Here is a 15631-nt window from a genome sequence, read left to right on the forward strand (position 1 = left end):
GAAAACAGCTTATATCTATGGCTACTCCTTTCAAGCTGGCTAACATATGTAACCTATCATGATGTACCTTTCACTGAGCATGGTATCCATGAGAGGTAAATATAGGGGAGCTCTCTGCTCTTCAACCAAATATCAACCTGTAAGCAAAATAGCCACCGAGATACTCTTTGGAAGGACTAGTCACGCCCAGAGTGGTCAGTCTGTAAGCTATAAGGTTGTGCTCGTCTCGCTCTGTGTGCTAACGCTGTAACTGATTGGTAAATGGTAAGTGGACTGGATCTTATATAGGGCTTTTCTACTCTACCTGACCACTAAGAACTTTATACAACATGCCTCACTCCCCCATTCGTACAGCCACTGCTTCTTTGGTGAAGTGCTTTCTATCTAACGTTCACACACATTCACTCTCTGATGGATGCATTGGAGAGTAACTTGGGGTTGGTATCTTGCCAAAGGAGCAGCCAGGGATCAAATGACCAGCCTTCCAATTAGTAGATGACCTGGTCTCCTGAGCTAGAGCCACCCCTCAGCCACTTTTGATGACCTCTCACCCTGAAGGCTGGGATAAGCACCAGCCACGATGAACAAAGTGGTTGGCTGGCTCGATGGACTGTAAGTTTGTTATTGCTGCAAACTTACAGTCCATGCTCCTTGCTGACTGCTTTTCTGTGTTAAATATTTAGCACACGAGTAGGAAACTGATACTGAATTTTAGGTAAAATAAATAATAAATATTAATAATGATAAATAAATATTTCTATGCTGCAGCAGGTAGATGGAGACACCTGCTCCAGTACTTCCTGTATAAAGCCCACCCTTCCTATTCTTCAGCATGCATCTTTTGTTTCTCAGCCATAGACAGTATAAAATATGTACTGTACATAGCCACTCTGACATCACCTATTAGTTTTGGACATTTTGTTTTGAACCCTCAACACTAACATTTTGGCTGTTGTTAATGCTAATTCTTCAGGTAATGCTAGTTAGCTTGGTTAGCAAGCTATGTCCACAAATTGTATGCATGCAACACACAGACATAATAATTTGGCTAATAAAAGATAGACAAATAATCAAGAACAATTAATAATATTAGTAAGATAATTCAGTAAAAAGTCTCACAATGGCACAAATACAGCAGAGAGATCCACTTCAGTTGCTTGGATTAATGGAGTTGAGGCCTAGCAGCACCTGCTGGCTAGAGCTGCCTATGCCTTGATATCTCTAACTCAATCATCCAAACAGGTAAGTCACAAAAGAATTCAACTTAAATATACCACCTAGAGCAGGGAGGATGTCATTTTACATCATTGGCCATCTATCAAGACTTTTCAGGCTTGAACTGTAGAGCATAAATGTGTAAAATTACAGAAAAAACTTCCAGTATTTCATCGTTCATTGCCCAGATGGTCCTGCAATTATGAAGTGAAAATGTTGATGTTGTTGTTTCTATATGTTTCTGTCTATTGCTTAATGAAAGTACAGGTCAAACTTATGCCAACAGGGTCTTTTTCCTCTAATATATATCACGTCTGATTACTTGAGCTTTCTATTTTTTTTTTTAAATACAGACAGCTCATTCATTTTACAGTATTTGCAAAGAGTAAAGAAAAGAAAAGATCTATAGAAGTAAAGTATAACCCACAGATCAGATCCCAATAAAGGACAGACTGTAGCTGATCCCCGGCCTCCATATTGAAGTAATTTGATAGAAGCTTGTAGTCAGTGAAGGAGTCAAGTCTTCACAACTTCAGCCGGCAGAACATCGGGTGCATCCTGCGTCTTTGAGCCAGCGGATTTCCCGCAATGAGAAGCATCTGCAGCAGAACAGAGTGCGGGGACAGCTCGTGAAACACCTGGGCACCGGCTATTTACCGAGAGAAATAAGCAGCAATGGCGCGTTTTATTGCGCTGTGGATGGGAACTCTCCTCCAGCTTTGCCACGCAACGATTTATACAAACGACTGGGCGATAAAAATAAGAGGGGACCTCGAATCTGTGAACAGGATAGCAGAGAAATATGGATTTACTAACATGGGACAGGTGAGTGCCCTCAAACATGAAGAGGGCAATTATTTACACAATTACCAGACTTGCATTTGGAAGTTTCATTTATTGGAAAACTGGAAATATTGGGCAAATCTAACTGTGGAGCCACTAATGGCTTTACTAATATTTTTTTAGGATTGCATCAAAAGCTGTTGATATCTGTCTGCACTGTCTGGTCAGCCGTCCAGGGACGAATGAATTATATCTGCTAAAGATTTAAAGAAGCAGCAGGTGAACAGATACATTCATAAATAAATAAATCATGACCACCAGCATGTTTTTCACCAAGAATTTGACCTCTGCATTTAGCCCAGAAATGAGCAATGAGAACACACACGCTCAAAGACACACTACAGGCAGTGCTAGTGCTGGGAACTTAACCAACAACCATAATCCAAAGTTGCTTCTCTATGAGCCACTGCTGCATTAGTTGCACTCCTTTCAGACTAATTTTTCTACACTTTCATAAAGTAACAGTTAAACTCCAAAGAAATAGCATGCTGTACTTTATTGCACATGGGATAGATGTTCAGTTTTCACAGCAGGTGATAGGAACCAGAGAGACCCATTCAAACTAAAAAGACTGCTATACAGTAATCTTATATTCCTGAGGTTGAAAATCAAAAAGTAATTATTTCACTAAAAGGATATTAATGAAATATTTAAGGGCATGATTTGTTGTTGTTCTCTTGCAATAGTGTGAGCTGTCATGTGTTTTATTAACTAGTCATTACTCAGTGGACTGCGCTTGTATAAAAATATTAGCTGACATACATTATAGAATGCACACAGTGACGTGGTATGTGCAGCTACACCAGTACACAGATGAGCAGCAGTGTGGCTGAAACCTTTTGGCTCAGGTTGCCCTGGGCTGTAAAACTATCAGAGGTATAAGGTAGCCGTGTTAATAAAAGACACCACGAGCAGTTTAATAATTAAAAAGCTGCTTTGCACAGTAGCAGAGCAGAACGAGCAGCACGCCTCCACCTCCAAACAAAATCATTTCGAGGATCTGATGTGTGTTTTCACCAGATTGGAGACCTGAAGAGGCATTACAGTTTTCGCCATCACGAGACGGCGAATCAATCCAAAATAGGCAACAAAGAAGTGACTGATCGCGTCGCCAAGGAGACCAAGGTATAGTAATGAGATATGAGTAGGACGGGGAAGCTACTGGATTATTAATCAGCAGCATCATGTCCCCTCAGTACACTCCACGTACACATAGGGACACATGTTCATTGTTCTGGTCCCTCCCCTCACATTACAGCTTTGTGTGCACGAACACTAACAACACCTAAAGATGTCAGAAGTCCTTAAAGATCAACAAGGTGTTCAGGGTTGCATCAAATTCTTATAGTATCAATAAGCAGCTTGGGCATATAGTACAATCAGACAGGTTCTAAGCAACTCCCAGTGTTATCTGGTTACACACAAAATCACACTTTCTTTGTCTTCCACCTTCAGAAGTTAAAGAACATAGTCGATAGTAGTGTCAGTGTTTGCCAGGAGGACTTTTTTCCAACTTGGGAAAGGGAACCATCCAAGGAGCTTTTGAGTTTACATTTAGTAAACAGCTAGGGATTCATCTTTTTCACAACATTTAGCGTACGTCAGACTTTTTAGCATTAATGTCACTTTGTACCAACATTTTTGTTCATGTATAATCGAGTAGTGTCTGAAATCACAACACACTAACATAATATAATTCAGACTGTATGACCTATGAACTGTATATTGAAGATGAATGTTGCCTCAAGCTGAGTTTTTTTAAAATGGAGGATGAATCTGATTAAGAATTCAAGGGACCACTCACTTCTCCTACATCAACGTGGCACGCTAAGGAAAGGCCCAGAATCATAACCTTCTATGTTTGTTATCTGTTTTGATTCTAATGGAGATCACAATTTATAAGTGAACATAATTTTGTATTCAGTGAAACCTCAAAAACACAAAAAGCACAACACAGAAACTCAACTGCAATGAGTTTACTGTGGTGTAAGAGACAAAGGGTTATTTTTATGTTGACTTCTATACAACTGGACTATTGCAAAACAGAGGAGGCTCCCCCTGCTGGCCAACAAAAGTAAAGCTAAATACAGCCTTTAACCATAACATGATTTGATACATCATACATAACAGTGAAAATTCCTGAGAAAGAATCACAGAAGTTAAAAAAAAAAGTGTCCAACGCGAACACTATTATTGTATTATTGTGAATTTTCAGGAATTTCAATAAGTGCCCTATAACGGCTCAGGAACAGGAAACTGCTTCTTTGGTGGAGCCATGTTTGCAGCTTTACTAAGCACGGTATTTTTTTAAAACTGAATTCTAACATGGGCAGCACGGTGGCACGGTGGTTAGCACTGTTGCCGCACAGCAAGAAGGTCCTGAGTTCAATTCCACCATCAGGTCTTTCTGTGTGCTCCGGCTTCCTCCCACCGTCCAAAGACATGCAGCTTGTGGGGATAGGTTAATCGGATAATCCAAATTGCCACTAGGTGCGAGTGAATGAGAGTGCGAATGGTTGTCTGTCCCTGTGTGTTGACCCTGCGACAGACTGGCGACCTGTCCAGGGTGTACCCCGCCTCTCGCCGTATGACAGCTGGGATAGGCTCCAGCGCCCCCCGCGACCCTGAAAAGGATAAGCGGAAGCGAATGGATGGATGGATGGATGGATTCTAACATCAATGCAGGATTATAATGGCAGCTGTAACATGGAGCTGTTCAGGAGTTTCAGAGCACATTAGCACGTATCTGATAAATGAACTCAGAGACCCTAACAACCATTAACAGAACCACGAAATGTAATTAGTTTTGCAGGAATAAAAACAATTAAAAACTTCTGAATTTGCACCAAATTTAAAACCTTTTAACAACTAAGAGCAGATATTAGCCTCATAAAGGCCCTAGCGGAAAAGTTTAGCGTCCACACTTTGTGATACTTCACTGAACAAAGTTACCATTTTGACCTTAAAACAGTGTTATATGAGCAATTTACAGAATGATCAGGATGTGTTTATATTTCAGTGAGACAGCTGCATGTTGCAGCAATTTGGGATTGTGGGTTTTTTGTTGTTGAACGAAGAGCGTGCAAGTCATTAGCTTGCACTGATTACGTTTGTGCCCTTTGTCTTTGATAAGTCATCAGAGTATCAACCAGAGGTACAGTGTCAGGGCCCCTCCTCTTGAGAACATAATTGTTTTTTGCCAGCGCAGTAAATGCAATATAGCTGCTGAAATATTTCACAATGGATCCAAAAAAGTAGACATAAACATCTGTACAAATGTTCCTTTTAAGGTGGAATGGCTCAAGCAGCAGGTGGTCCAGAGAAGAGTAAAGAGGATCTCCAGAGCCGGTCATATCTCTCCTATCCCCATGAGGAGAGAGCTCCTCCCTGCTACGCACCATCAGTCCAGCGACCACATGCAGGACTTCAGCGACCCAGTGTGGAACCGCCTGTGGTACATTGTGAGTCAGATTGTTTTGTTTTGTTTTCCTTTGCCATGCTCAAGTCTGAAACATAGACACACAAACACACACAAACCCAGACAGACAGACAGAGCCTAAAATAGACCCACATTTATTCTTTACTCCTGAGGGTGAAGCTGAATGTCCCACTATTTCGCTCCACAGCAGTGCAGTGACTCCAAAGCCTGCCAGTCTCACATGAACATTGCAGCGGCCTGGAGGAGAGGGTACACTGGGAAGGGTGTGGTGGTGTCTGTCCTAGATGATGGCATCGAGAGAGAGCATCCGGATCTGAAGCCAAATTATGTAAGTGCCCTGGGATGGGACACTCTTCTTGGGAAGGGGACATTAATCATAAGCAGTTTGGCAGAGCTCTTAGTGTAAGAGCTCAGACAGATATTGCGAGCAGGGTTTTTGGGCCAAAGGTTTGGAAAGGCCAGCTAAGAGTATTGGAATGGACATTAAACGTCTGATCCACTTAGCTGTTGAGTGGGCTGGTGAATAATGCTCTTTGTGATTTGTCTGATGAAATACAGTCAGATAGCTGCTGGCATGGTGTTATGTGCCGCTACTTAGTATCTATCTGATTTAGGATCCTTTTGCCAGCTTTGATGTGAACGGACAAGACCAAGATCGTTCTTCTACCAGTGCTGTTAACAAGTGAGTACTTTGTATCTCTGGAATTGTCTTTGCACCTGCTTTGCAGCTTCCCTGTCATAATCCAGAACTCTAATTAATGCATGCTTTCCCTTTCCGTTTTCCAGTAATTACATGCATGTATGGATATGCAAAGTCCCCAGTCTAAATTCTGTCTTCGCATAGCTTGATGTAACGGAAATAGCCCGTCTTCTCCTCATGCATATGCATTTAACCTCGCGTTCTGATGTTCTCCTCCTTTCTTCGAAGCCATGGGACACAGTGCGCAGGGGTGGTTGCTGCGGCTGCAAATAGCTCTCGGTGCACCGTTGGAGTTTCTTTCCACGCACGCATAGGCGGTGAGTCCATGTGACGCCATGAAACTCGCACGCCGAAGGACTTCGTGAAAGGCAAAGTTTTGTAGATACAGTAGGGGATTCAAACTTTATCATCGCTTTGGTGCTATCCTTTTCCCCCAGGCATCCGAATGCTGGATGGAGATGTAACAGACATCGTGGAGGCCCAGTCGCTTAGCTTCAGTTCAGGGTATATTGATGTTTACTTAGCCGGCTGGGGCCCAAAAGATGACGGGGCCACTCTGGATGGACCTGGACCTCTGACTCGTCTTGTTTTACAGAACAGCGTTCAAACAGTGAGAGAAAAAAGTGTGGCTGTGTTTGTTTATGTCTGTGTCCCACCTGCGGCTGTATATTTACTGCAAGAGCTGTTCTGTTTTTTTCCTCAACATCAATATGTAAATATCATAAATAAATTAATCTCCTCTGTCTGCTTTACCCAAATAATCTCAGGGCCGGCAAGGGAGGGGCTCCATCTTTGTTTGGCCGTCAGGAAACGGAGGGGAAAGAGGTGACTACTGCTCCTGTGACGGCTACAGCAACAGTATTTACACTATCTCTATCAGCAGCAGCACTCAGCATGGAAGCCAGCCAGATTACCTGGAGCCGTGCCCCTCCACGCTGGCAACGGCGTACGGCGGATGGGACAGAGAGGAGATGGTGAGTGTTGCTAACAGAGAACTTAATTAAGATTCACATGATTCAAAAAATAGCTTCTTTTCTTCCACCGTAGTGAGCAGCCACGCTCTCCTGCCATCAGTCTGTTGAAAATAGCTTTACCCAGATGCTGGAAAAACATTTTCTCGCCTCAATCCAAAGCAACATTCATATAGACACAAACACAAGTTGCCGAATCTAAAAAATATGTTGCGAAAGGCAACATTTCTGTTAACTATTAGTAGTTTGCACTGTGGAATCTCAGAGGCTGAAGTTTGCAAAAGTTGCAACTCAATGAACCACAAGAGCTCTGGGCACCTTGCTGTCCTTGAGCCAACCATGAACTCTCCTTTATTACAAAGTATTCAGTATGTCCAGTGTGTATGTGTGTTGGACTCCTGGGTCAGGACAATGATCCTAAGCACAGCAGCAAATCTACAATAGAAAGGCTCAGAGAGAAAAGAATCACGGTGTTGCAATGGCCCAGTCAAAGTCCGGACCTTAACCGGATTGAAATGCTGTGGTGGGACTTCAAAAGAGCCGTGCATGAACAAATGCCCCCCCAAAATGAAATGAAGCAATGTTGTAGGCCAGAATTCCTTCACAGAAACATGAGCAACTGGTAACGTGTCTCACGGTGTTGTGGAGACAACTTGATAACTTGTGATATACAAGCTATTAAATCATGCAAAATATGCAGTTTTTTACAGACAAGAAGAAAAACAAGAAAAACAATGGTCTACTCTCTGTAAGAGGTTATATAATTCCTTTAAATATTTAATATTTTAGACATAAATTTCCAAAAGCAATTATTATTTTACAATAAGAGGAAGAAGTGAAGCAATGCAATGCAGTGATACTGACTAAACTCCAGTTGCTTCTCCTGAACACAGATTACGAGATATTTGTCGTGTTATGACATTAATGTTTGCACGGCATTTACCACTCAGAGGGCATGAAGTTATTTAGATAATAAAATTATATTAACTGCTAATTTAAAAGTCATTTTTGCACTGTTTCTGATGATGACACGGGATGTCTTAGAGTAGTTGGATTTAACATTCACCGGCATCTTGCCAGCTGCTCAAAGCCAGAAAATACACATTTGGGATATTAAGCATTGGCTTTGGGCAGTGGTGTTGGGGGGGGTGGGGAGCATGCAACGTCTGCTGAGTGTGATAGTCTGAGACACCTGTCAATCAACTAAATATGCCCAAGACGGAGGCTCTGTGAACTTTTGTCTCTGCAGAACAAAGCTGAACTTGTGAAGTCACAGAGAGGAGCTGCTCGTTCAAACCCGCAACAACAAATGATTTTGTTTTCATGTTTATTCTTAGAGCTTTAATTTTCATTAATTAAAAGCCATTACAAGAACTGTGGTGTATGTCGTCAGAACTCAGTCAGCAGTATAATATTAACATACTAGAACGGCCCGAGGAAAATTTCCTAATGTTGTGTGAAATATGTTTTGTGAAAACCAGATTTCACTCTTTTGTTTTGTCTATCTAACTGGAAAATGCCAAATACTTCTATCATGTCATGTGATTTTCAGACATTGTGGGTAAACAGAGTTGGGTAGCTGATTAGAGTAATTTGACTGAGAGCTGCTTCTCTGGCCTCAGGCTTACATGTTTTCCATTTTGTTTTCTCAACCGACACACAAAACAAAAAAAATCTAATTATGTGTACTGTGTTTGCCAGTATTTCTAATTTTTCTTTCTACAAAATGCATTATCTTGATTAATTTTTGTCACTCTGACACTTTTGTTAAATTGTTGCATTTGTCTCTGTGAGTGATCTTGTGTCTGCAAACTTAAAAATTAAGCTACTTTATGACAAATGTTACCTAACTGGTGTTTGGAAACAGGTGAGTGTGTTCCAGTTGCTGGTTAACCAGGCCCATATTCTACAATATACAGCACTGTCCTGAGCTGCAATTCATTTCCAAGGAGCCAGATTTGTATTTTATTTTTTAAAATATTTTTCAAGTAGTCTTTATATAACAGGCAACTTAGCAAAAACCAAATTTATTCTTGTATCTTTAAGCACATAATTTGTTGCCTCTTTTGTTTCGTTTTGTTGTTGCTTTAGTTGAGTACTAAAAATCCAAAGATAATAGAGTTTCAGATAAAAATAGAATATCTGCACCAGTGAAGTGATTCTCAGAGAGCCATTACGGGAAAACATGTCATATGGTTTGCAGCATGTCCTTAAAAATGTTGAGGAAACTGTCCAAGTGGACAGCTCAGGCATGTTTTGCACATGTTTCAATAAATCACTATTTCCCATTTTCCCAAGAAAATATAAAGAAATGAAGGGTAAGAAACCAGACAGGATTAATTAGCTAATTTATAGCAAATCCATAACCTAAATCCTAAATATTGATCACATTAATGCTGAATCCTCCTAGTTAATTCTTGCCAGTCATTTGAATGCTTTCCAAAATGATTTGATGTGCAAAAAATACACATACAGTCAAGCAGAGTCAACAAAAAAGAGCAGTTCTGTGCTGTTCATGTTAATAGTGGGTGAATATAAAAAAATAAATATAAGTGGTTTCCTCCACAGGTGACCGTGGGTCCACAGCAGAGCTGCAGCACGGCCCAGTCAGGGACTTCCCTCGCCGCCTCTGTAGCTGCCGGTGTCATTGCTCTCACCTTGGAAGCCAAGTAAGCAGCCCTCTAATAACAGCATCCATACATGCAGCTCGTGTTCAGATCAATTTGTGCAATCGGGTGATGAGAGCATGTGGTTTCCTTCTCTTGAACGTTCAGCCCCTTGCTAACCTGGAGGGATTTGCAGCACATTATTGTCTGTACATCAAAAGCTCATCATCTCAGTGCTCCTGACTGGCGTGTAAATGGAGCCGGATACAAAGGTATTCCCATCGGATCTCTGCTGATTTTCTAATTCCACATTGTCTATTTTAATATTTGCCAGCCAAAAATAAATAAATAAATAAAAAAGAAGAATCCCCTGACTTGATAAGCATATTTTAGTAAATGTTCCTCTCAGCTCTTTTTTGGGGGAACTATAAAGCAGCGAGCATACAAACTAATGAGGTACTGTGAGCAGAAGAGCGATAAACGCCTACAAAGTCTCGGGAGTGTGTGAAGTCATTTATAAGCTACAGTGCCTTCTCTATGCCCCGGCTAATGTGCAGTGTGTGTGTTTGGGGATGTGCTGGTGTCTGTTAGTGAGCCACCTGTACGGCTTTGGCCTGCTGGATGCTGAGAGCATGGTGAAGGAGGCAGAGCGCTGGAAACAAGTCCCCTCACAGCATGAATGTGCGGAGGAGGCTGCCATCCAGCTGAGCAGGTATCAGAGATCTCTGCTTCGACTCAGGGCTTTCCTTGATTCCTCCCCTTTTATCGCACGTTATCTATTTCTGTCTCTCTTCTGGAATTGATTTCTTTCACACTGATTCGCGGTCGTACTTTAATGGGTGTCATTTTCCTTACCGCGGCTCTCCTCGTAACTTTCTCTTGCGCTTCTTGTTTTCCGTCTGTTCTTTTATCTCCACTACTCCCTGCGTCTCTTTTTTCTCTTTTCTCTCATGACAGGCTTATTCATCCGGGCTCAGTGCTAATGTCTGTGCATGAGACTACAGGCTGCTCCAGCAAGGCCCCGCAGCACGTCGCTTATGTGGAGCACGTCGTGGTCCGGGTTAACATAAGCCACGGTCGCCGTGGTGATCTCTCCATCACCCTCACGTCACCTTTGGGCACCACGTCGCAGCTGCTGGCAAACAGGTAACCGAGAGCGACGGTTTCTGCAGATTACCTGATAAACATCAAATCCTTCAAAAGCCAAATGTTTGAGTTTGACACATTTGTTAAATTAAAGGAATAATGGTACTTTTTGAAATATATAACACCGAAATATAAAACACACCTGTTAAAAGTATCAACTTCACCTTTGCTGAGATACTATTTAAAGCTGCTGTAATCAGTACTTGAGTGGTCACTGTATCTACAGCCCCTTGATCATTTTGATGTCTTTGAGCTCATCCTTTTGGTTTCCACTTGCAACCTTACTGTTTTGGTTTCCTATTAACTGCTCTCACCAGCAAAGTTACAAGCAGGAGTGGGCTGTTGTTTTCAGTGAAAAGGTTAAAAAAAAAAAAAAAAAAAACTGAAGTGCACCGCCTGTGAAGCACCAAACAACAGACAGAGAGTTCGTGACTGGATGGCAAGGAGACTGGAGTATTTAGCCAGTTGCTGTGCAACCGCTAGAGGTGTTAAGCTATAAGTCTTCACCGACCATTTAAAAATACAAATAAAGGGATGATTTTAATTGCTCATGTTCTACTTTCATGACGCTTTTGATCTTTGTTTTCTAAAAGGTAATAATTAGTGCGGCATCAAGGTATTAGCTGGTATCGAACAATCAGCACATAAGATGGCATTTAATGATCACAGTAACTGTTAAGTCTAATTCTTGAATGTTGTCATTGTATTTCTTAAATTTGTAAAGTCTTAGTTCAATCGATAGGATCAAGACATTCCTTTGTCTCTGACCACCTCTCCAGCCACTCTGTGCTGGGGGAGGTTTTATTGCAGATACATCCTATCTGACAGATCAGTTTCTTGTGGTGTTGCTTCCTGCTTTTATGATCCTTTTGGTGAGCAGGAAATCGTGCATACAGAGACAAACACACACACACACACACACACACACACACACACACACACACACACACACACACACACACATGTTCTTGCACATGCATACACATACACACACACATTGTCTTTGTAACCGAGAGGGGTCTTACGAGGGGGGTGCTTTTGCTGTGATGTGTATTGTAACAGTTTGTCAATAAATAGCTGCGAGGGAAGCTGCTCTTGGAAGGATTTGGGCTGGAGTCAGGTGAGGAGCGTGAGCTCCAAGAGCTGGTTCTGACCCAAACTTCCCTCGTTAGCGAGTTGGTTGTTCTGTTATGTCTTGCGTTCTTCATGAGGAATAAGTCTCTAAACTAGCGGGGCTTGTGGAAACACAGACCCAACCAAGTTTTACACACTCAGTTAATGGGGTTAAGTTAATGGGTCATTCTAAATTGCCCATAGGAGTGAATGTGACTGTGAATGGTTGTCTGTCTCGACCTGTCCAGGGTGTACCCTGCCTCCTGCCCTATGGTGGCTGGGATAGGCTCCAGCCTCCTTGTGACCCTGACAAGGATAAGCAGAAAACAATGGATGGATGGATGGGCAGCGTGACTATGGTGTAGTGGTTAATGTGTTTGCCTTACACGTGAAAAATCCCCGGTTACAAGCTTGTACACATTGTGCAAAATTCAATTTTATAACAACAAATCATAACAACAGTCACCTCAAGGCAGTTATCTGTGCCAAATCAATGAGGATCCATGTGCTGTGGTGACATCATAGGAAATAAAGGAGCAGTCATGGTGCTTATTTTATCTTAAATAATTAGACAAATTTTTTGACACTACAGAAAAATCTCAGATCTAATATTATTCCATGGAAAAAAGTAAACACACCCTTACCATTACAGGCTTAATTTCCTCCTTGTTGCTGGTTTGTGTCGTTGTTTACAGTCTTTGGCATTTTTCACCAGCCTTATATGCAAAATTCCTTTAATTGGAAAATATTTGAGGGCTTTCTTAACTTGTCTGTTCCCAATCTTCCTCAAAGGGCATTTAGACGTGACTCCAGTCTAATCTGTGCTGATACGATCTGGAGCAGAATTCACTTTTTGCCTTCTGTCTGTGATTTGTCTGTGAAGTGTATGTGATTCCAAAAATCCTGGTCTTTCTTTATATGCTTGTCGAAAACAATTAAGTGTTGTTTTTTATTTCAAATTAGTACCTCACAATGATTTTCCAGACAACAGACTAATTTATGTACAATAATTTATAAATCTATTTAAGTTAAGTTAAAGTTTTTTTTCCTCCAAGTGTTTCCAAGTGTTACAGAACAGTTTAGACCTTGGCTTATACCTGACCATAGGTATCTATTAAGGTTTTCAGAAGAAATCTCTAATGCAGATGAAGTAATCAACAGTCTTTAACAATGCGAGAGGTCATGTACAAGTTCAATAAAAACAGAATAATTTACAGATGTTGTAAGTCCACATATTAGCCACAGTTGAACACAGAAAACATCTAAAACTGAGAAATTTTACTATTTCATGAATTATGTCAGCAATTTTGAATGTGATGGCAGCAACAAGTCTCAAAAAAGTTGGTACAAAAAGACCAAAACTATGGAAAAGCAAGTTGTACTAAAAAGAAACAGCTGTTACAACTAATTAGGCTAAATGGTCAGTAGCATGATGGCAGAAGCAGTCTCTCAGAAGTAAAGATGAGTGGTTTAGTAGGCAAATTGTGGAACAATTGGATGATAAACATAACATTTTCAACATAAAATCGTGAAGACATCATCAAAAGTTCCCAGGGATCTGGAGACGGACCAAAATCCACATTGGATGCCCCCCGGCATTAAAGACGGGCATCATGCTGTCATGGAAATGTCTGCATGGGCTCAGGAAGACTTGGAGAAATTGATGTCTGTGAACAGTTTGCTGTGCCATCCACAAATGCCCGTTAAAGAAGAAACCATATGTGAAGATGATCCAGAAATGTTGCCCGTCTTCTCTGAGCCAAAGCTCATTTAAAATGGACTGAGGCAAAGTGGAAAACTGCTCTGTGGTCAGATGAATTGAAATTCCTTTTGAAAAACATGAACATGGCGTCCCCTGGACTAAAGAGGCGAGAGACCGTCCAGCTTGTTATCAGCGCTCAGTTCAAAAGCCTGCATCTCTGATAGTTATGGGGTGTGCATCAGCGCCTATGGAATTGGCAGGTTGCACATCTGGATAGGTACCATCAGTGCTGAGAGGTATATACAGGTTTTTAGAGCAACATATGCTCTGAAAGTCTTTTTCAGGTAAGGCCACACTCATACACAGAGAGAGGAGAGATTGAAAAAAACACGCAGGAAGCAGAAAAGATGGATTACAGGTCAGCACAGGAGGACAAGAGGGACTGTGACGATTAGATTTTTTCCATGTGATTGACTGATTTTTTTAAAATGTGAAAATGACTAGAAAACAGGACTGCATCTTTCTTATTTGCCCTTTCATACAGGACTGAATATTTATTGCTTCTATTTTATTCTATAGCGTTTTCTAGGGGATGAGCTTGCTTTTTCATATGAATGTATAAATCATTTACAAAAAGCTGAAGCTGTAATGTATTTATGAGCCATGAATAAGAACACAACACAGGGATTTGTCACGTACCCGGTTTGCCCTCCTGAAGTGAAGCATGTTTCCTATCTTTGATTCAGATAAAGCTGAAAAAATTAAGGTGATTTTGCTTTTGTGTCTTTAGGAAACACATCCTTTAAATCATCATATAACGAGTAGTAGACGAAGCAGCAGCGTGAGCACGATTATGTAATGTTTTCGTTTAGGCCTCTTGACAACTCCACCGAGGGATTTCAGAACTGGGAATTCATGACAGCTCACTGCTGGGGGGAGCAGGCAGCGGGGGAATGGACTTTGAAAATCCAGGATACTCCCTCTCAGAAGAAAGACGGCTCCAAACTAGGTCTGCTCTTCCTCTTTGTAACGTCTCAATATTATGAAACATGCACTGAACCTCGGCTCGCTGCAGTTAAAATACAGGGCTGGGCCTCGCGGGACAAAGCCTCTTATCTCTCTGCTGTTTCACAGGGGTGCTGGAGAAGTGGTCCCTGGTGATTTATGGCACAGCGGAGCGCCCGTATCCTACGCACCGCGAGCGAGCCAGATCAGCTGAGATTCCGACGGATAGCGAAGAATACAGCGGTGAGTCATACACCCTGCATCTTGATAGTACTAAGCTTTCCCTTGTTCTATCTCCGGCCTCTCAGTCAGCAGCTTAATGAACTGGGATGCGGTGTATGCTTAATGTGGCAGGCTCTTACATAAATACAGAATAAAATCAGCAGTCTGAATAACTTCTCTCTTGTGATGTGACGTGATGCTGCTGTGACTTTGCGAGTGTTCACCCTTGCAGGACCCTGCGACCCAGAATGCAGTGATGATGGCTGTGAGGGGCCAGGCCCGCAGCAGTGTGTCACATGCTTGCACTTTTTTCTCAAGTTCAAGAACAACACAAGGTTAGCATGACTACACAGCACAGAGCTATTGGCAGATCCACAGTATGTGGCTCACACAATATGCTTTTAAAAAATGAGTCGGGTTTTTATATTGTGTCAAATCGTTGTTGAAGTTCACAGGTTTCTGTGGCTATGATTGTAATTTACACATGAGGACAAAATTACTATGCCCCTCCCCCTTATGAAATTTTATGTTTTTGTCAAAAATTTCTCAGTTTAGGTTTTTCTTTGTTTTTTTTAGACAGAGCATTTCTAAACATACTGGTTTTCTTCAAAAGCATGAATTCTTTTGTTAGCCCCCTGAAAAACTGACCTTTTCATTGAGTCACAGCAC

General features: G+C 41.5%; 1 protein-coding gene across 1 annotated transcript in view; it reads left to right on the top strand.

The window, feature by feature from the left end:
• Positions 1-1818: 1818 nt before the first annotated feature.
• pcsk5a (proprotein convertase subtilisin/kexin type 5a) overlaps positions 1819-15631 on the top strand; it is a 43341-nt gene continuing 29528 nt past the window's right edge. Inside the window, exons 1-15 of the mRNA XM_080874226.1 lie at positions 1819-2040; positions 3079-3183; positions 5349-5519; positions 5685-5825; positions 6112-6179; positions 6426-6514; positions 6635-6807; positions 6965-7171; positions 9737-9837; positions 9943-10046; positions 10366-10486; positions 10732-10920; positions 14608-14744; positions 14870-14983; positions 15195-15297. Of these exons, the coding sequence (XP_080730352.1) occupies positions 1891-2040; positions 3079-3183; positions 5349-5519; positions 5685-5825; positions 6112-6179; positions 6426-6514; positions 6635-6807; positions 6965-7171; positions 9737-9837; positions 9943-10046; positions 10366-10486; positions 10732-10920; positions 14608-14744; positions 14870-14983; positions 15195-15297 (1973 nt within the window). The 5' untranslated portion in view covers positions 1819-1890. The remainder of the gene's footprint in view (positions 2041-3078; positions 3184-5348; positions 5520-5684; positions 5826-6111; positions 6180-6425; positions 6515-6634; positions 6808-6964; positions 7172-9736; positions 9838-9942; positions 10047-10365; positions 10487-10731; positions 10921-14607; positions 14745-14869; positions 14984-15194; positions 15298-15631) is intronic.

The sequence above is a fragment of the Rhamphochromis sp. 'chilingali' genome (genome assembly GCF_963969265.1).
Source record: "Rhamphochromis sp. 'chilingali' genome assembly, chromosome: 2".
NCBI lineage: Eukaryota > Metazoa > Chordata > Actinopteri > Cichliformes > Cichlidae > Rhamphochromis > Rhamphochromis sp. 'chilingali'.